General features: G+C 39.9%; 1 protein-coding gene across 1 annotated transcript; it reads left to right on the forward strand.

The window, feature by feature from the left end:
* Positions 1-245: 245 nt before the first annotated feature.
* Positions 246-19,908, forward strand: LOC310731612 (sialoadhesin-like; the record flags this gene model as incomplete). Its single annotated transcript, XM_083551265.1, has 13 exons — positions 246-294; positions 1,765-2,043; positions 2,131-2,349; positions 2,450-2,719; positions 9,326-9,595; positions 13,401-13,681; positions 13,832-13,917; positions 14,007-14,043; positions 14,145-14,226; positions 19,209-19,296; positions 19,377-19,431; positions 19,511-19,722; positions 19,839-19,908. 13 exons carry the CDS (start codon positions 246-248, stop codon positions 19,906-19,908), a joined length of 1,998 nt encoding a protein of 665 aa, XP_083407391.1.
* Positions 19,909-22,521: the final 2,613 nt, after the last annotated feature.

Here is a 22,521-nt window from a genome sequence, read left to right on the forward strand (position 1 = left end):
TGTATTTCTGTTTAATGCATCAAAAGGGGAAGAGACTGAGCTGAAACAGACTGATAATCACAATCTTTACTGCTGGTGCTCACAAATACAGTACGGGTGAAGGAGGAACAAACTAAGTGAGAAAGTTATTGTTTATTAAAAGTGTAAGATTTCTTGAAAGCATTTCTTGAAAGCATTTCCAAGGAAATCTTTGCATTCAATTCAACACCTGGTGGATCTTTAAGTGACGTCTGTCTGAAGGCAGAATGGCGAGAAACATTACAGCAGCAGCTGCAATCCTCGTGTTACTGACTGGTAAACTTCTCATATATTTCAGCTCTTTTGACTGTTTTTCTGTGCGATTATGTCGTTGCTGTATCCTTTCAGTCTGTGTGCAAGATTGATCCTTTGTATGGTGCTGTAGAGTAAACATCAGGAGTTACAGAGCAAGAAACTAAACGAATTATTGCAACTTTTACTGAAAACATGCGAATGTACAAAAAACTCATGATGTATATTAGGCATGTATTTTACACAACAATATATTAGTATCCTCCACTGTTCTTCATCTGTGTGAGTTTATTTGTACTGTTTATATTCTTCAAACCAAGAGGAAGTTTGTAAACTGTTTCAAACTGAGATCTATTTTTACATGTCATTTTCACATGATTTTGGTACAATCGCTCTGTGTGACTAAAAACAGCAGCATCAGTGGTGAAGTCTAAAGTAACACCTTCCTGATCAGTGTATGTGTCATCGTTTTAATTTCAGCTTCATGTGTGTGTGTGTGTGTGTGTGTGTGTGTGTGTGTGTGTGTGTGTGTGTGTGTGTGTGTGTGTGTGTGTGTGTGTGTGTGTGTGTGTGTGTGTGTGTGTGTTCCAGGAGTTCAGGCTCAGCCCAGTGTAACTTTCCCCACTCAGAGTCTCTGTGCTGTTGCTGAATCTACAGTAAAAATCCCCTGTACATTTACAAATCCTGATCACTCCAGTGTCACACAGAGAGAGTGGTATCGAGTCCAGAGCTCTGAAGGAGAACCACAAGACCTGAGTAAAGATCCACAATATTCAGGACGAGTTATAATCTGGACATCTGACTGTGCGCTGACAGTGCAAAATGTGAGTGTGAGTGACTCTGGAGTTTATAACTTTAGATTTAAAACACAGAGCAGTGACTGGATATCAGCGCCATCTGGAATTCATCTAACTGTTACAGGTAATAATGCACACATAGACTTTGCAGTATAATATGATATATAACAGGTCTGTAGTATTTACAGAGTTTTTGTACATTATTGTGTGTAGATTTGCAGGTGAAGGTGGAGCCTAAACCTGAAGGACAGAGAGAAGTAAAACTGACCTGCAGTTTCACCTGCAGTCTCAGTCCATACAATTTCGACTGGTACAGGAATGGCCAAAAGTTAAAAACTACATATGATAACTTCATTGTCCTCGACTCGACTAGACTACATGATGAAGGCAGCTACTCCTGTAGGGTGTATGAGAGTGAACGTCGCTCTCCTCCAGTGTGTAAGTGTCAGAGTAAATCTGTCCAGATTCCTCCCCCTCAAGTTTCCAATAAAATTGACAAGACACCTAATTTTCGAAATTAAACTCAATATCTTCTGTTTTCACTACATTTATGACCAGAACTAGATGATAATTATGGGATGCCAGGCTTCAAAAGAAGATCCTCCCACAGTTATTACCTCTCTATATGTTTCAGGTGTAATGAGTAAGGCGTTTTGGCGTGTGACTTACACTCCTGATCATGTGTGTGCTCTGAAAGGCACATCGGTTGATCTCTCCTGCTCTTATACGCACCCTGCAGAACACACAGTGAGAACATCAGTGTGGTTCATTAAACAGAAGGCTGATGATGATCCTGTAGATGTGAGAAAGGGTGAGGAGCATCAGGGCCGAGTGCAGGACACACAGAACTCTCAGAATAACTGTAGTCTGAGAATCACTAACCTGAGAGAGACAGATGCTCAAACATACAGATTCAGATTCTACACTGATGGAGGTAATTACACTGGAGAACCTGGAGTCGCTCTGTCTGTTACAGGTGATGTACAGTTATACAAGTATATATTTACTAAATAAAGTTAATAAAGAGCAAAATAATTACTCACATACTTTCTATAATTTGCAGATCTGAAGGTTACAGTATCAGACTGGACTGATCAGGACATAGAGCTGAGCTGTAACACCACCTGCACTCTGTCTAACAATCCCACTTACATCTGGTACAAGAACGGACAGCGGGTGAATGAGAGTAAATCTGCCTCCTGCTCTGTAGCTGCAGTCAGTGGTGAGGTCAGTTACAGCTGTGCTGTTGAAGGCCACGACAGTCTCCGATCTCCTCCAGTGTGTAAGTGTGGATTTACCTTTTTTTAAACACAGTATTTTTATATAACAAATGCTGATCCTGAACCAACACCAGCTGATTTAGTTGTTGTATTTCTATACAGATTCCCCTAAAAACACCAGAGCAGTGGTTCATCCATCTGGAGACCTAATGGAGGGGGATTCAGTGACTCTGAGCTGTAGCAGTGATGCAAACCCTCCTGTTCACACCTACTCCTGGTTTAAGCAGATAGAATCTACAGACACACCGCTGACAACAAGCCAGAATTACAGCATCAGCAACATCAACACCAATCACAATGGACTCTACTACTGCACTGCTCACAACCAGCTGGGACGGCAAAACTCTACACCCGTACACCTGAATGTGTTAGGTATGTGCATTGTAACACTGTCACATAGCTTTATGAAGCAGAAGAAAAAATATCAATGAAATGGTGTATCATCTTTTTTTTATGATTTATTTCTGAAGGTTCAGAGAACACAGTGTTAAAGTTCAGCGTGGTGGGTCTGGTTGTCTTCCTGGCAGTAACACTCCTCTCAGGAGCTCTGTGGATGTGGTATGTAAATTGCAAACATACTAATTATTTTGAAAAAAACGATTTATAATTAGCATGAACATGTGCTTGGCGTTCCTCAGGAAGCGGAAGTCGAGCTCAGCTAATAAACGCAGCAGCACTGCCGAGGGTGAACAGGTGAGTGTGACTGAATGGAGCGACTGTTTGATCGTGTTCAAGTTGAAACTTAATTCTGTGCTCCTTTTTTCAACGTCAGCCTGCTCCAGTGTATGACAATGTTCCAGCCTCAAACCACAGACACAGAGTCACCTCAGATGATCAGGAGAATGTTGCCTACGCTAGTGTTGTTTTTAAACAATCCCACAGCCAGGGACGGTCTCGGTCACCCAGACTTCCTCCAGACACCACAGATGAGGAGAATGTTCAGTACGCTGCTGTGAATATTCGTAGGAGCACTGCTGCCACCCAGTGAGCAAATCATTATCATTACACCAAAACTAACTCTGCTGCTCAGGCTACTTCATTAACTGACTGATTAGATGTGCATTATTTGTGTCTTTAAGTCACCTCTTTTTGTTCCATAGGTTTATGACAGATGATTCATCTCTGATCTACAGCAAAATCCAGCACGTCCCCAGAAAAAGCAAGAGCTGAGACAGATGTGAATGCTCTTTTCTGTATTTAAACTGAACAGGAGAAGAAGAACGTCTTTGGCATTTCATCAGAACAGCAGTATTTATGCTTCAGTAGTGTGTTGTAGTGCTTTAAAAGTATACCTTTACCTTAAGAAATCTATTTTCAGGTAAAAAAATTTTTTTAAGGGAATATAGATTCATAATATATATTTATTTGACATTTATGTTTTAGTTCCATTATAATTTAAAAAAAAAATAATAATATTTTAATATTTATTTTGTTACAATTTACATTTCCTATCAGCCACTGCACATTAAGGGGCCCTGTCACATGTCTCTTTGTGCACCTGAATCCTGTTGTGGATAATTAAGACTTGTATTTAGACTCAGCGTATGTTGCAACTTTTTTCTCTTCTCCATGGTTTTGTACCCTTGATCCATGTTTCAGTTTGCTTGTTGTTTCTTTGTTATTCATTGTGTTTTTTCTTCAGAGTTTGTATTTATTTTGAATAAATAGAAAGCATAGTCTGGGTTAATTAACACATTTATATTGACCAGATAATTCCACATTTGGCATAAATTCAATGTCCTCAATATTAATACACAAAGTGGAAAACATTACAAATAAAGAAAAACTTTTGAATAAAAAGGTGTGTCCAAACTTTTGACTGGTAGAGTGTATATACTGTACTGTACAGACACAAACACACACACACACACACACACACACACACACACACACACACACAGAGTTCTTTGCAGAGGTTTTACCAGTGGTGGGCCATCAGGGCCATCAAAGCCTTCTCTTCTGGCCTAAACACGATCAGAAGCACTGACCTACATTTAACACCTAAATTCTAATATTTGTTCCATGAAATTGTTATAATTTATTCCCAACAGTTTATTCTCTTCATTTTGTAGCGTTTCTCTCGTTGCTATGCTAACCAATTTGGCTACCTCTGTATTCCAGGGGTTGCTGGCATCTTTCTCATTGGATGCCATAATATTATTGGTGGTTGTTATGATGTTATTAGATACATGGTTGCTAATGTATCACTAAATCGTTCTCATGATATCAAATCAAATCAAATCAAATTTTATTCATCACATACACATACATACAGGGTACGACATGTAGTGAAATGTTTTGTACGATGGTCCGGCATGAGGGAATAGGATGGGGGAAAGAAAAGGAGGCAGATAAATAACTATAAGGTATAAGAAAAACTATTAAAATAAAATAAAATAAATAAATAAAATAAAATAAATGAATATAAGGTATAAAGATATATAGATATATAAAAGGATATTGTATGAAACAAATATACATATAAACAGTAAACAATGTGTAGTGAAAAATGTAAACAAAAGAAAAATGTAAACAATAGGCAATTTGTGGTGGGTTGTCCATAAAGTGTCCATGTGCGGTATGGTGTGGTGTAAAGGTCCGTAAAGTGTCCATGTGCAATATGGTGCAATATGGTCCATGTGGTATGAATAAAATAAAAAGCGCACTGTGCTGTGCAAGTCCAGAGTTTAAAGTGTCGTGGTGCGAACGGTGAGATATGTTTAAAGTGACGTGGTGCGAAGGTGAATATATGTACAGAGAAGTGTGATGATGATGGTGGAGAGAGTGGGCCAGTTCTAGATCCTGGGTGTTTCCTGGTTTAAACACCGGATGGACTGCGGGAAGAAGCTCCTCCTCATTCTCTCTGTGTTCGCTTTCAGGGAGCGGAAGCGTTTTCCTGAACGCAACAGAGAAAAAAGTCCATTGTTGGGATGGCTGAGGTTCTTCATAATCTTCCTGGCTCTGGTCCTGCACCACGTGCTATAGATGTCCTGCAGGTTAGGGAGCTCAGTGTGGATGGTACGTTCAGCTGAACGCACAGGACCAAGACAGATCCTGTGTGATGTTAACACCAAGGTACCGGAAACTGTCCACTCTCTCCACTGGGGTCCCGCTGATGTTTATAGGTTGGTATGACCGCTCCCGCTTTGTGCTGAAGTCCACGATCAACTCCTTAGTCTTGCTGACGTTCAGGAGAAGGTTGTTCTCCTGGCACCATCTCTCCAGGTTTTTAACCTCCTGTAGGTAGGCCGTCTCGTCGTTGTTAGAGATCAGACCCGTCAGCAAACTTGATGATGGTGGTGGAGTTGGATGTGGCCACACAGTCATGTGTGTACATTGAGTAAAGCAGGGGGCTCAGAACACAACCCTGGGGGGCGCCAGTGCTAAGGGTGAGGGTGGATGAGGTGTGTTTTCCCACCCGTTCGGCTTGTGGTCTGTCTGTCAGGAAGTTAGAGATCCATTGACACAGCGGAGTCCCAGGACCTCCAACTTAGAGGTGAGTGTGGAGGGAATTATGGTGTTAAACGCTGAATTGTAGTCCACGAACAACATCTTTGCATAATTCCCATTTCTTTGGTCCAGGTGGCTCATCATGGTGTGGAGAAGATGAGCAATGGCGTCCTCAGTAGAGCGGTTTTGACGGTACGCAAACTGCAGTGGGTCCAGTGTGTCTGGTAGTGATGCAGTGATGAAGTCTCTGACCAGTCTCTCGAAGCACTTCATCACTACTGAGGTCAAGGCTACAGGGCGGTAGTCGTTAAGGCAGGCGGGCTGGGGTTTCTTCGGGACCGGAACAATGGTGGACTGTTTGAAACATGAGGGGACAACAGACTGTTCCAGTGAGAGGTTGAATATCTCAGTGAACACCGGTGCTAGCTGGTCAGCGCAGGCTTTCAGAACCCGGCCTGTGATGCCATCTGGTCCTGCTGCCTTCCTGGTATTCACTCTCTTGAAAGCCCTCCTTACGTCATGCTCCGAGATGGTGAACGTGTTTACCTCTCCGGCTCTCTCGGCGTGCACGCTGGTTGTGCCGCTAGCGTGGTTAGCTGCAGCCTCGAAACTAGCGTAAAAGGTGTTTAGCTCGTCTGCCAGAGAAGCGTCCGCATTCACCATTTTAGAAGATGGTGTTTTATAGTCCGTTATTGTTCTTAGTCCCTGCCACAGGTTCCTAGAGCCACCATGTTGAAACTGTGACTCTAGTTTCCTCCCGTAGCGCCGCTTTGCTTCCTTCACCGCTCTGCGAACACTGTAAGACGCAGCCTTGTACTCGTCCATGTCCCCGGTGGCGAGCCCCGTGTTGTAGGCAGCGGAGCGGGATCTCAGAGCGTCGCGGATAGTTTTATCCACCCACGGCTTCTGGTTGGGAAACGTTCTGATAGTGGTTTTCTGCACTGTATCATCAGCTAGATTCCCGATGAAAACTATGAAAATGTTTCCCGATGAAAATGATATTTGAAATATTCCAACCTTAATTCTGAAAATCAAATCAGTTATAGAGACGCCATTTCATAGCACAACAGAAAGAAAGACAGAGTAATAAAGGGGTGTTAACCGTATGTATTTCTGTTTTAATGCATCAAAAGGGGAAGAGACTGAGCTGAAACAGACTGATAATCACAATCTTTACTGCTGGTGCTCACAAATACAGTACGGGTGAAGGAGGAACAAACTAAGTGAGAAAGTTATTGTTTATTAAAAGTGTAAGATTTCTTGAAAGCATTTCTTGAAAGCATTTCCAAGGAAATCTTTGCATTAAATTCAACACCTGGTGGATCTTTAAGTGACGTTTGTCTGAAGGCAGAATGGCGAGAAACATTACAGCAGCAGCTGCAATCCTCGTGTTACTGACTGGTAAACTTCTCATATATTTCAGCTCTTTTGACTGTTTTTCTGTGCGATTATGTCGTTGCTGTATCCTTTCAGTCTGTGTGCAAGATTGATCCTTTGTATGGTGCTGTAGAGTAAACATCAGGAGTTACAGAGCAAGAAACTAAACGAATTATTGCAACTTTTACTGAAAACATGCGAATGTACAAAAAACTCATGATGTATATTAGGCATGTATTTTACACAACAATATATTAGTATCCTCCACTGTTCTTCATCTGTGTGAGTTTATTTGTACTGTTTATATTCTTCAAACCAAGAGGAAGTTTGTAAACTGTTTCAAACTGAGATCTATTTTTACATGTCATTTTCACATGATTTTGGTACAATCGCTCTGTGTGACTAAAAACAGCAGCATCAGTGGTAAAGTCTAAAGTAACACCTTCCTGATCAGTGTATGTGTCATCGTTTTAATTTCAACTTCACATGTGTGTGTGTGTGTGTGTGTGTGTGTGTGTGTGTGTGTGTGTGTGTGTGTGTGTGTGTGTGTGTGTGTGTTCCAGGAGTTCAGGCTCAGCCCAGTGTAACTTTCCCCACTCAGAGTCTCTGTGCTGTTGCTGAATCTTCAGTAAAAATCCCCTGTACATTTACAAATCCTGATCACTCCAGTGTCACACAGAGAGAGTGGTATCGAGTCCAGAGCTCTGAAGGAGAACCACAAGACCTGAGTAAAGATCCACAATATTCAGGACGAGCTATAATCTGGACATCTGACTTTACGCTGACAGTGAAAAATGTGAGTGTGAGTGACTCTGGAGTTTATAACATTAGATTTAAAACACAGAGCAGTGACTGGATATCAGCGCCATCTGGAGTTCATCTAACTGTTACAGGTAATAATGCACATGTAGACTTTGCAGTATAATATGATATATAACAAGTCTTTAGTATTTACATTGTTTTTGTACATTATTGTGTGTAGATTTGCAGGTGAAGGTGGAGCCTAAACCTGAAGGACAGAGAGAAGTAAAACTGACCTGCAGTTTCACCTGCAGTCTCAGTACATACAATTTCAACTGGTTCAGGAATGGCCAAAAGTTAAAAACTACATATGATAACTTCATTGTCCTCGACTCGACTAGTCTACATGATGAAGGCAGCTACTCCTGTATGGTGTATGAGAGTGAACGTCGCTCTCCTCCAGTGTGTAAGTGTCAGAGTAAATCTGTCCAGATTCATCCCTCTCAAGTTTCCAATAAAATTGACAAGACACCTAATTTTCGAAATTAAACTCAATATCTTCTGTTTTAACTACATTTATGACCAGAACTAGATGATAATTATGGGATGCCAGGCTTCAAAAGAAGATCCTCCCACAGTTATTACCTCTCTATATGTTTCAGGTGTAATGAGTAAGGCGCGTTGGCGTGTGACTTACACTCCTGATCATGTGTGTGCTCTGAAAGGCACATCGGTTGATCTCTCCTGCTCTTATACGCACCCTGCAGAACACACAGTGAGAACATCAGTGTGGTTCATTAAACAGAAGGCTGATGATGATCCTGTAGATGTGAGAAAGGGTGAGGAGCATCAGGGCCGAGTGCAGTACACACAGAACTCTCAGAATAACTGTAGTCTGAGAATCACTAACCTGAGAGAGACAGATGCTCAAACATACAGATTCAGATTCTACACTGATGGAGGTGATTACACTGGAGAACCTGGAGTCGCTCTGTCTGTTACAGGTGATGTACAGTTATACAAGTATATATTTACTAAATAAAGTGAATAGAGAGCAAAGTAATTACTCACATACTTTCTATAATTTGCAGATCTGAAGGTTACAGTATCAGACTGGACTGATCAGTACATGGAGCTGAGCTGTAACACCACCTGCACTCTGTCTAACAATCCCACTTACATCTGGTACAAGAACGGACAGCGGGTGAATGAGAGTAAATCTGCCTCCTGCTCTGTAGCTGCAGTCAGTGGTGAGGTCAGTTACAGCTGTGCTGTTGAAGGCCACGACAGTCTCCGATCTTCTCCAGTGTGTAAGTGTGGATTTACCTTTTTTTAAACACAGTATTTTTATATAACAAATGCTGATCCTGAACCAACACTAGCAGATTTAGTTGTTGTATTTCTATACAGATTCCCCTAAAAACACCAGAGCAGTGGTTCATCCATCTGGAGACCTAATGGAGGGGTATTCAGTGACTCTGAGCTGTAGCAGTGATGCAAACCCTCCTGTTCACACCTACTCCTGGTTTAAGCAGATAGAATCTACAGACACACTGCTGACAACAAGCCAGAATTACAGCATCAGCAACATCAACACCAATCACAATGGACTCTATTACTGCACTGCTCACAACCAGCTGGGACGGCAAAACTCTGCACCTGTACATCTGAATGTGTTAGGTAAGTGTCATGTGTACTGTAGCTTCACCCTGAAGCTGAAAGATTATTTTCATCTATCAGCATATCTCCAAGTTGTTTATACACACGTAAAGTTTTACTAGTTGTGTTTACTGAGTGAAAAGTCCATATACTGGGTGCAATGTAGTTATTAATTATTAGTTCTTTGCAGAGGTTTTACCAGTGGTGGGCCATCAGGGCCATCAAAGCCTTCTCTTCTGGTCTAAACACGATCAAAAGCACTGACCTACATTTACCACCTAAATTCTAATATTTGTTCCATGAAATTCTTATAATTTATTCCCAACAGTTTATTCTCTTCATTTTCGTAGCGTTTCTCTCGGCTGCACTGCTTCAGTACGTGTATGAGGATGTTAGACTTTTTGTCCAATCAGATTTCAGCCTCTATGTGCTGCCATGTCAATCTAATCTGCCCAGAGCCTTCAGAATCAGTACTACTGGCCTTTTTACCTTAGAGAATATTAGAAATTGGTCTGTTTCTTTAACCAATCAGAGTTCATATTTGCCTCACAGGGCAGCTCGCTGGCCCAGAATAGCGTCAGCATTTTTCCGTCCTCTGATTGGTTGGTCTGATTGGTTGGTTGGAGAAACTGTTACAGACGAGTTCGACTGGCAAAACACTTGTAGAGCTCTGCACACATAAATACATCTGAGTTAGACTTTTTTACGCCTATGGAGGAAGAGAAATTGATTTGATCTCAGACATACGTAATCTTGCAAAGGTGTATGACGTGCAACATGAGACTGTCTTCCACAACCTCACCTTTGTAGCAGAGTTCGGCTGTTCCTTACCCAGTTTTAAGCCCCCTAGACATCTGTTTCTGATTCAGTTAATTACTGTGTTTCAAACTGTGCAAGTGTTAGAATTGAGAGCCAAAGGGTAGTTTTACATTCTTAGTCACAAGTTTTGTACTTATTCTGTCTTTTTTAAATTATAATCATTGTTTTTAATATTATGTCTGATGATGAGGCTGTGTAAGCTATGGTGTTGCTAGGTGGTTGCTGTGCTAAACAGATTTGGTTATTGCTAGGTGTTTCCTAAAGTATATCCGTGGTTTGTTAGCATTTTGCTTGTTGGTTGCCATAATATTCCAGGTGCTTTCCATGGTGTTGTTAGCTAGTTGCTATGCTAACCAATTTGGCTACCTCTGTATTCCAGGGGTTGCTGGCATCTTTCTCATTGGATGCCATAATATTATTGGTGGTTGTTATGATGTTATTAGATACATGGTTGCTAATGTTTTACTAAATCGTTCTCATGATATTTGAAATATTCCAACCTTAATTCTGAAAATCAAATCAGTTATAGAGACGCCATTTCATAGCACAACAGAAAGAAAGACAGAGTAATAAAGGGGTGTTGACCGTATGTATTTCTGTTTTAATGCATCAAAAGGGGAAGAGACTGAGCTGAAACAGACTGATAATCACAATCTTTACTGCTGATGCTCACAAATACAGTACGGGTGAAGGAGGAACAAACTAAGTGAGAAAGTTATTAAAAGTGTAAGATTTCTTGAAAGCATTTCTTGAAAGCATTTCTAAGGAAATCTTTGCATTAAATTCAACACCTGGTGGATCTTTAAGTGACGTCTGTCTGAAGGCAGAATGGCGAGAAACATTACAGCAGCAGCTGCAATCCTCGTGTTACTGACTGGTAAACTTCTCATATATTTCAGCTCTTTTGACTGTTTTTCTGTGCGATTATGTCGTTGCTGTATCCTTTCAGTCTGTGTGCAAGATTGATCCTTTGTATGGTGCTGTAGAGTAAACATCAGGAGTTACAGAGCAAGAAACTAAACGAATTATTGCAACTTTTACTGAAAACATGCGAATGTAAAAAAAACTCATGATGTATATTAGGCATGTATTTTACACAACAATATATTAGTATCCTCCACCGTTCTTCATCTGTGTGAGTTTATTTGTACTGTTTATATTCTTCATACCAAGAGGAAGTTTGTAAACTGTTTCAAACTGAGATCTATTTTTACATGTCATTTTCACATGATTTTGGTACAATCGCTCTGTGTGACTAAAAACATCAGCATCAGTGGTGAAGTCTAAAGTAACACCCTTCCTGATCAGTGTATGTGTCATCGTTTTAATTTCAGCTTCATATGTGTGTGTGTGTGTGTGTGTGTGTGTGTGTGTGTGTGTGTGTGTGTGTGTGTGTGTGTGTGTGTGTTCCAGGAGTTCAGGCTCAGCCCAGTGTAACTTTCCCCACTCAGAGTTTCTGTGCTCTTGCTGAATCTACAGTAAAAATCCCCTGTACATTTACAAATCCTGATCACTCCAGTGTCACACAGAGCGAGTGGTATCGAGTCCAGAGCTCTGAAGGAGAACCACAAGACCTGAGTAAAGATCCACAATATTCAGGACGAGTTATAATCTGGACATCTGAATGTTCGCTGACAGTGAAAAATGTGAGTGTGAGTGACTCTGGAGTTTATAACTTTAGATTTAAAACACAGAGCAGTGACTGGATATCAGCGCCATCTGAAGTTCATCTAACTGTTACAGGTAATAATGAACATGTAGACTTTGCAGTATAATATGATATATAACAGGTCTGTAGTATTTACAGAGTTTTTGTACATTATTGTGTGTAGATTTGCAGGTGAAGGTGGAGTCTAAACCTGAAGGACAGAGAGAAGTAAAACTGACCTGCAGTTTCACCTGCAGTCTCAGAACATACAATTTCGACTGGTACAGGAATGGCCAAAAGTTAAAAACTACAAATGACAACTTCATTGTCCTCGACTCGACTAGACTACATGATGAAGGCAGCTACTCCTGTAGGGCGTATGAGAGTGAACGTCGCTCTCCTCCAGTGTGTAAGTGTCAGAGTAAATCTGTCCAGATTCCTCCCCCTCAAGTTTCCAATAAAATTGACAAGACACCTAATTTTCGAAATTAAACTCAATATCTTCTGTTTTAACTACATTTATGACCAGAACTGGATGATAATTATGGGATGCCAGGCTTCAAAAGAAGATCCTCCCACAGTTATTACCTCTCTATATGTTTCAGGTGTAATGAGTAAGGCGTGTTGGCGTGTGACTTACACTCCTGATCATGTGTGTGCTCTGAAAGGCACATCGGTTGATCTCTCCTGCTCTTATACGCACCCTGCAGAACACACAGTGAGAACATCAGTGTGGTTCATTAAACAGAAGGCTGATGATGATCCTGTAGATGTGAGAAAGGGTGAGGAGCATCAGGGCCGAGTGCAGTACACACAGAACTCTCAGAATAACTGTAGTCTGAGAATCACTAACCTGAGAGAGACAGATGCTCAAACATACAGATTCAGATTCTACACTGATGGAGGTGATTACACTGGAGAACCTGGAGTCGCTCTGTCTGTTACAGGTGATGTACAGTTATACAAGTATATATTTACTAAATAAAGTGAATAGAGAGCAAAGTAATTACTCACATACTTTCTATAATTTGCAGATTTGAAGGTTACAGTATCAGACTGGACTGATCAGTACATGGAGCTGAGCTGTAACACCACCTGCACTCTGTCAAACAATCCCACTTACATCTGGTACAAGAACGGACAGCGGGTGAATGAGTGTAAATCTGCCTCCTGCTTTGTAGCTGCAGTCAGTGGTGAGGTCAGTTACAGCTGTGCTGTTGAAGGCCACGACAGTCTCCGATCTTCTCCAGTGTGTGAGTGTGGATTTAACTTTTCTCAAACACAGTACATCTATTTTTATATAACAAATGCTGATTCTGAACCAACACCAGCTGATTCACTTGTTGTATTTCTGATCAGATTCCCCTAAAAACATCATAGCAGTGGTTCATTCCTCTGAAAGTCTAGTGAAGGTTGATTCAGTGACTTTAAGCTGTAGCAGTGATGCAAACCCTCCTGTTCTCACCTACTCCTGGTTTAAGCAAAGAGTAGCTACAAACAACCTGTTGACAACAAACCAGAATTACAGCATCAGTAAAATTAGCTCCCTACACAGTGGACTCTACTACTGCACTGCTCACAACCAGCTGGGACGTCAAAACTCTACACCCATACACCTGCATGTGTTACATAAGTGTCATGTGTAAAGTTTTACTAGTTGTGTTTACTGAGTGAAAAGTCCATATACTGGGTGCAATGTAGTTATTAAGATTTGATGATTTCATTGCTGCAGTAAAATATATTTGTCTCTGTACCTGTAATAAAAGCTTTTCTTTCCCTCAGGTGATGAGGTGTGGAAGCTCCATGTTGCATGGGGAACTGCTGCACTCGTTCCTACTCTGCTTCTCTTTCTTCTTATTGCTGTTCTGGTCATTATGTGAGTAACTGAACTATTTTATTCTATAAATATCTGAATGAAACAAGAACAGATTGAAGAGCCGTGTTTTATGTTATTTGTGTGAATAGGAGGAAGAGAATAGCAAACAGAGACACTGACTTTCAGGTACTGAGAGACCGTTGTAATTGATGTCTTTATCTTCATCAAACTCTAGATCCTATAAAGTAAATAAAATAAGATTGGAAAATTTTGTTTCTTTTTCTCAGAGGGTTCCGGCACCTGAAGGCGACACGTACACAACACTGCAGCTCACGACGATGTCTCCAGATTATGATACTCTGCAAGTATGTACACAGTCTTTGTTTGTGTGTGTGTGTGTGTGTGTGTGTGTGTGTGTGTGTGTGTGTGTGTGTGTGTGTGTGTGTGTGTTAGCAACACACATACTACATTCTTCATTCTCTTATCTTTTCCATTTAGAATTTTAAGAGCTCTGTCAAGAGCCAACACCGAACCCTGCAGCCACGTCCTTAATTAAGACACCCTGACGGTAAGTGTACCTGCTTCACCAGACTGAGTATGAGTTTATATATCAAGTCTCAGGATTCAGGGGGTTTTGTATTTGTAGTTATTTCCTTTTACCACCAGATGTCGCCTTTGCCCTTTCCAAATGCTCAATTGTCTCCATCTGTTCCCAATCTCCCACAGTCTATTTAAGGTCTTTCTTTGTGGTAGTTTTTAACTTGCTTCTTAATGTTGTATGGTCTACTGATAGTGTTTTGTTTCCCGTGTCCCCAGCATTGTTTCAAGTTGCCTCTTTTAAAGTTTTTAATATATTTTGCTTTTCTCTGCTTTTTTCTAGAAAAAGTCATTGGGACAACTCTTCTTGAGTTCTTTAAGAAGATTTTCAGTTTAATATTTTATTTCTTGTCTTCTTTGTTTATTCTTGTTTTTTACTTTATAATAAATACATTATGAAACCTTCCACCTTTTCATTGAGTCTATCTCTGATTAGGTTCATATGCCCCTCTGTGCCACATCTTATAGATGGTTTGACTATGAAGCCATTGTCCCTGGTTCAAGTCCTAACCGTCTCATAAAGGAAATTAAATCAAACAAAAGAGTATATGTTCCTTATTTTAATTGTAATACAAGCATGAATTTTAAGTATATAAATTGTCAGTAGATGCAAAAACACATTGTTCAGAAATTATTTTATTCAGGTGCAGGAATAGTTAAATGCAGTTCAGAGAATAATATGTAATATAAACTTTTTATATTTCTAATAATCAATGTCACAAATCATGTTAAGAAATGACAATTTCCTCTGCATGTTAGTAGCATAAACATGTTAGCATTTGTGACTGAAATTATATCATTGTGTGCTTGAGGCTCATAGGTTGTTGCTATGTGGTTGCTATGCTAAATCTGTTGGCTGCTCGTTATTCAAATGGGTTACAAACATGTTTTTCAATACTTCTAGACTGTGCACACTCGTGGCACAACTCCCATCCGAGTTGTAAAATAATAGTGTCACTTCAGCATCCTCGTTGTTGTGGAGAGCACAAGAGCACAAGAACAGTGAAGTGTGGCAGCAAAACCCCTCACAGTGAACATCTTCTCTGGTCCTCCTACCTGTGTTTATCCATTTCTCTCATTCTCATGCTCATGCAGTGTCCAGTGACTGACTGAGGTCATTCTCTTTACCATTGTTGTGCAGAGAGACTATGAAGCTTCTGACCTTGAGGTAGGACATGTGCAAATCTTCACTGACCACTCTCATCCTGTACCAACACACTTGCAATTAAAAACCAACAAATTATCAGGATTTTCCCACTGACCCTGCCTTCAGCAGCAAGCAACCACACAAGAGCTAAAACTTCCCTGAACTTCCTCATAAAAACAGGGAAAAAACCCACGCCCCAACAAATATTTATATATAATATTCTTAACATATATGTTAACATAATAACATGTGGTAAAAAAATATACATTTTTTAATAAATTATCTGTATTAGACTCTATAGGACTGACTGTTGACTGTTAAATGCTATTACTATTATTATGTATAATACCTCTGTATGTGAAACTGGTGTGTGTCGAACACGACAAGGAGAGTTTAAAATACCAGAATCTTAATTGATTATAAAACAGACTTGATTTGGTGGTTTCTTTTTCTCCAATAGTTTGCAATGAGCATGTGATTTACAAAAAAATTCTACAATTTAGTTTCGCCATGACTTGGGATAAAAAAAATAAGTTGTCTAAAACGGCCACAGGAGGGCGCTAGAAATAGCTTAGGAATAACTGATTATGGTCAAATCGCATGGACTTCTCTTGGCTTCTTCATTCCTGTACTTGTAGCTTGATTAAGACAAATATCCATTACTAAACATTATAACAAAATGTACATTTACATCACAACATTAACATCATCACATTTAGACATTATCAAAGAATTAAAAGTAACAGTGTTTTTTTTTACCTCAGAAGAAAGAAAAATCGAGTAGGAATGTGGTATTAATGAAACTTGAATGACTTTTTTATAGGGTTAAAAGTAAAGAGGAGGCTTAAACACGTTGGCGTGGTTCACACAATGCTGGTGTGAACGCATCGTTCATATTCCGAGTCATAACTGGACGTGTCGTACAGAGACGAGTGCAGCATGAGTGAAAGAGGAATAGGCTGATTTAGGCAGTTATTGTTTATTAAAAGAGTAAGAAAGTTTTATATTGTAATTCTAAGGATATTTCTGGACTAAATTTCACACCTGGTGGATCTCAGTATGAGCTGTTTAAAGGTTGATGTCAGCGTTTTTCACAGAATGACGAGAAACTTTACAGCAGCAGCAGCAGCAGCAATTCTCATGTTACTCACTGGTAAACTTTTCATATATTTCAGCTCTTTCTACTGTTTTTCTGTGCTTCTGTGTCACTACTGCATCCTTCCAGAAACATCTGTATGTAGAAAAGATCATTTGTAGGGTGCTGTAGAGTAAACATCAGGAGGTACAGTATAGAGCCAGAAATAAAAAGATCACATACGTATGTTAAATCATATGTGTATTATTCATGTATTACTGTACAAACTATAATGTGTTAGTATCCTGCACTGTTTTTTTTACTGCATGAGTTTATTTGTTGCAGTTCTAGAGTCTACAAACCCAGAGGAAGTTTTAAAATGAGTTCTATTTTTATTGTCAATTTCACAACTTTTTTTTTCACTCACTATGTGTGACTGAGTGCAGCAGCAGCACTTAAGACTGATTATACTTCCCTGTCAGTGCACAAGACATTACTTTACTTTCTGCTTCTGTTTTGTTGTGTGTGTGTGTGTGTGTGTGTGTGTGTGTGTGTGTGTGTGTGTGTGTGTGTGTTCCAGGAGTTCAGGCTCAGCCCAGTGTAACTTTACCCACTCAGAGTTTCTGTGCTGTTGCTGAATCTTCAGTAAAAATCCCCTGTACATTTACAAATCCTGATCACTCCAGTGTCACACAGAGAGAGTGGTATCGAGTCCAGAGCTCTGAAGGAGAACCACAAGACCTGAGTAAAGATCCACAATATTCAGGACGAGCTATAATCTGGACATCTGAATGTTCGCTGTCAGTGAAAAATGTGAGTGTGAGTGACTCTGGAGTTTATAACTTTAGATTTAAAACACAGAGCAGTGACTGGATATCAGCGCCATCTGGAGTTCATCTAACTGTTACAGGTAATAATGCACACATAGACTTTGCAGTATAATATGATATATAACAGGTCTGTAGTATTTACAGAGTTTTTGTACATTATTGTGTGTAGATTTGCAGGTGAAGGTGGAGCCTAAACCTGAAGGACAGAGAGAAGTAAAACTGACCTGCAGTTTCACCTGCAGTCTCAGTCCATACAATTTCGACTGGTACAGGAATGGCCAAATGTTAAAAACTACATATGATAACTTCATTGTCCTCGACTCGACTAGTCTACATGATGAAGGCAGCTACTCCTGTAGGGCGTATGAGAGTGAACGTCGCTCTCCTCCAGTGTGTAAGTGTCAGAGTAAATCTGTCCAGATTCCTCCCCCTCAAGTTTACAATAAAATTGACGACACCTAATTTTCGAAATTAAACTTAATATCTTCTGTTTTAACTACATTTATGACCAGAACTAGATGATAATTATGGGATGCCAGGCTTCAAAAGAAGATCCTCCCACAGTTATTACCTCTTTATATGTTTCAGGTGTAATGAGTAAGGCGTTTTGGCGTGTGACTTACACTCCTGATCATGTGTGTGCTCTGAAAGGCACATCGGTTGATCTCTCCTGCTCTTATACGCACCCTGCAGAACACACAGTGAGAACATCAGTGTGGTTCATTAAACAGAAGGCTGATGATGATCCTGTAGATGTGAGAAAGGGTAAGGAGCATCAGGGCCGAGTGCAGTACACACAGAACTCTCAGAATAACTGTAGTCTGAGAATCACTAACCTGAGAGAGACAGATGCTCAAACATACAGATTCAGATTCTACACTGATGAAGGTGATTACACTGGAGAACCTGGAGTCGCTCTGTCTGTTACAGGTGATGTACAGTTATACAAGTATATATTTACTAAATAAAGTTAATAGAGAGCAAAATAATTACTCACATACTTTTTATAATTTGCAGATCTGAAGGTTACAGTATCAGACTGGACTGATCAGTACATGAAGCTGAGCTGTAACACCACCTGCACTCTGTCTAACAATCCCACTTACATCTGGTACAAGAACGGACAGCGGGTGAATGAGAGTAAATCTGCCTCCTGCTCTGTAGCTGCAGTCAGTGGTGAGGTCAGTTACAGCTGTGCTGTTGAAGGCCATGACAGTCTCCGATCTTCTCCAGTGTGTAAGTGTGGATTTACCTTTTTTTAAACACAGTATTTTTATATAACAAATGCTGATCCTGAACCAACACCAGCTGATTTAGTTGTTGGATTTCTATACAGATTCCCCTAAAAACACCAGAGCAGTGGTTCATCCATCTGGAGACCTAATGGAGGGGGATTCAGTGACTCTGAGCTGTAGCAGTGATGCAAACCCTCCTGTTTACACCTACTCCTGGTTTAAGCAGATAGAATCTACAAACACACTGCTGACAACAAGCCAGAATTACAGCATCAGCGACATCAACACCAATCACAATGGACTCTACTACTGCACTGCTCACAACCAGCTGGGACGGCAAAACTCTACACCCGTACACCTGAATGTGTTAGGTAAGTGCATTGTAACACTGTCACATAGCTTTATGAAGCAGAAGAAAAAATATCAATGAAATGGTGTATCATCTTTTTTATGATTTATTTCTGAAGGTTCAGAGAACACAGTGTTAAAGTTCAGCGTGGTGGGTCTGGTTGTCTTCCTGGCAGTAACACTCCTCTCAGGAGCTCTGTGGATGTGGTATGTAAATTGCAAACATACTAATTATTTTGAAAAAAACGATTTATAATTAACATGAACATGTGCTTGGCGTTCCTCAGGAAGCGGAAGTCGAGCTCAGCTAATAAACACAGCAGCACTGCCGAGGGTGAACAGGTGAGTGTGACTGAATGGAGCGACTGTTTGATCGTGTTCAAGTTGAAACTTAATTCTGTGCTCCTTTTTTCAACGTCAGCCTGCTCCAGTGTATGACAATGTTCCAGCCTCAAACCACAGACACAAAGTCACCTCAGATGATCAGGAGAATGTTGCCTACGCTAGTGTTGTTTTTAAACAATCCCACAGCCAGGGACGGTCTCGGTCACCCAGACTTCCTCCAGACACCACAGATGAGGAGAATGTTCAGTACGCTGCTGTGAATATTCGTAGGAGCACTGCTGCCACCCAGTGAGCAAATCATTATCATTACACCAACACTAACTCTGCTGCTCAGGCTACTTCATTAACTGACTGATTAGATGTGCATTATTCGTGTCTTTAAGTCACCTCTTTTTGTTCCATAGGCTTATGACAGATGATTCATCTCTGATCTACAGCAAAATCCAGCACGTCCCCAGAAAAAGCAAGAGCTGAGACAGATGTGAATGCTCTTTTCTGTATTTAAACTGAACAGGAGAAGAAAAACGTCTTTGGCATTTCATCAGAACAGCAGTATTTATGCTTCAGTAGTGTGTTGTAGTGCTTTAAAAGTATACCTTTACCTTAAGAAATCTATTTTCAGGTAAAAAATTTTTTTTAAGGGAATTTAGATTCATAATATATATTTATTTTACATTTATGTTTTAGTTCCATTATAATTTTTATAATTGTAAAAAATTTTTTAATTATTTCTTTTGTTACAAACTACATTTCCTATCAGCCACTGCACATTAAGGGGCCCTGTCACATGTCTCTTTGTGCACCTGAATCCTGTTGTGGATAATTAAGACTTGTATTTAGACTCAGCGTATGTTGAAACTTTTTTCTCTTCTCCATGGTTTTGTACCTTTGATCCATGTTTCAGTTTGCTTGTTGTTTCTTTGTTATTCATTGTGTTTTTTCTTCAGAGTTTGTATTTATTTTGAATAAATAGAAAGCATAGTCTGGGTTAATTAACACATTTATATTGACCAGATAATTCCACATTTGGCATAACTTCAATGTCCTCAATATTAATACACAAAGTGGAAAACATTACAAATAAAGAAAAACCTTTGAATACAAAGGTGTGTCCAAACTTTTGACTGGTAGAGTGTATATACTGTACTGTACAGACACAAACACACACACACACACACACACACACACACAGAGTTCTTTGCAGAGGTTTTACCAGTGGTGGGCCATCAGGGCCATCAAAGCCTTCTCTTCTGGCCTAAACACTATCAGAAGCACTGATCTACATTTACCACCTAAATTCTAATATTTGTTCCATGAAATTGTTTTAATTTATTCCCAACAGTTTTTTCTCTTCATTTTGTAGCGTTTCTCTCGGCTGCACTGCTTCAGTACGTGTATGAGGATGTTAGACTTTTTGTCCAATCAGATTTCAGCCTCTATGTGCTGCCATGTCAATCTAATCTGCCCAGAGCCTTCAGAATCAGTACTACTGGCCTTTTTACCTTAGAGAATATTAGAAATTGGTCTGTTTCTTTAACCAATCAGAGTTCATATTTGCCTCACAGGGCAGCTCGCTGGCCCAGAATAGCGTCAGCATTTTTCCGTCCTCTGATTGGTTGGTCAGAGAGAAACTGTTACAGACGAGTTCGACTGGCAAAACACTTGTAGAGCTCTGCACACATAAATACATCTGAGTTAGACTTTTTTACGCCTATGGAGGAAGAGAAATTGATTTGATCTCAGACATACGTAACCTTGCAAAGGTGTATGACGTGCAATTTGAGACTGTCTTCCACAACCTCACCTTTGTAGCAGAGTTCGGCTGTTCCTTACCCAGTTTTAAGCCCCCTAGACATCTGTTTCTGATTCAGTTAATTACTGTGTTTAAAACTGTGCAAGTGCCATATATATAATGCCATAATATTATTGGTGGTTGTTATGATGTTATTAGATACATGGTTGCTAATGTATCACTAAATCGTTCTCATGATATTTGAAATATTCCAACCTTAATTCTGAAAATCAAATCAGTTATAGAGACGCCATTTCATAGCACAACAGAAAGAAAGACAGAGTAATAAAGGGGTGTTAACCGTATGTATTTCTGTTTTAATGCATCAAAAGGGGAAGAGACTGAGCTGAAACAGACTGATAATCACAATCTTTACTGCTGATGCTCACAAATACAGTACGGGTGAAGGAGGAACAAACTAAGTGAGAAAGTTATTAAAAGTGTAAGATTTCTTGAAAGCATTTCTTGAAAGCATTTCCAAGTAAATCTTTGCATTAAATTCAACACCTGGTGGATCTTTAAGTGACGTCTGTCTGAAGGCAGAATGGCGAGAAACATTACAGCAGCAGCTGCAATCCTCGTGTTACTGACTGGTAAACTTCTCATATATTTCAGCTCTTTTTACTGTTTTTCTGTGCGATTATGTTGTTGCTGTATCCTTTCAGTCTGTGTGCAAGATTGATCCTTTGTATGGTGCTGTAGAGTAAACATCAGGAGTTACAGAGCAAGAAACTAAACGAATTATTGCAACTTTTACTGAAAACATGCGAATGTAAAAAAAACTCATGATGTATATTAGGCATGTATTTTACACAACAATATATTAGTATCCTCCACCGTTCTTCATCTGTGTGAGTTTATTTGTACTGTTTATATTCTTCAAACCAAGAGGAAGTTTGTAAACTGTTTCAAACTGAGATCTATTTTTACATGTCATTTTCACATGATTTTGGTACAATCGCTCTGTGTGACTAAAAACAGCAGCATCAGTGGTGAAGTTTAAAGTAACACCTTCCTGATCAGTGTATGTGTCATCGTTTTAATTTCTGCTTCATATGTGTGCGTGTGTGTGTGTGTGTGTGTGTGTGTGTGTGTGTGTGTGTGTGTGTGTGTGTGTGTGTGTGTGTGTTTTATGTTCTAGGAGTTCAGGCTCAGCCCAGTGTAACTTTCCCCACTCAGAGTTTCTGTGCTGTTACTGAATCTTCAGTAAAAATCCGCTGTACATTTACAAATCCTGATCACTCCAGTGTCACACAGAAAGAGTGGTATCGAGTCCAGAGCTCTGAAGGAGAACC

The sequence above is a fragment of the Silurus aristotelis genome (genome assembly GCF_946808225.1).
Source record: "Silurus aristotelis genome assembly, chromosome: 9".
NCBI classification, from domain to species: domain Eukaryota; kingdom Metazoa; phylum Chordata; class Actinopteri; order Siluriformes; family Siluridae; genus Silurus; species Silurus aristotelis.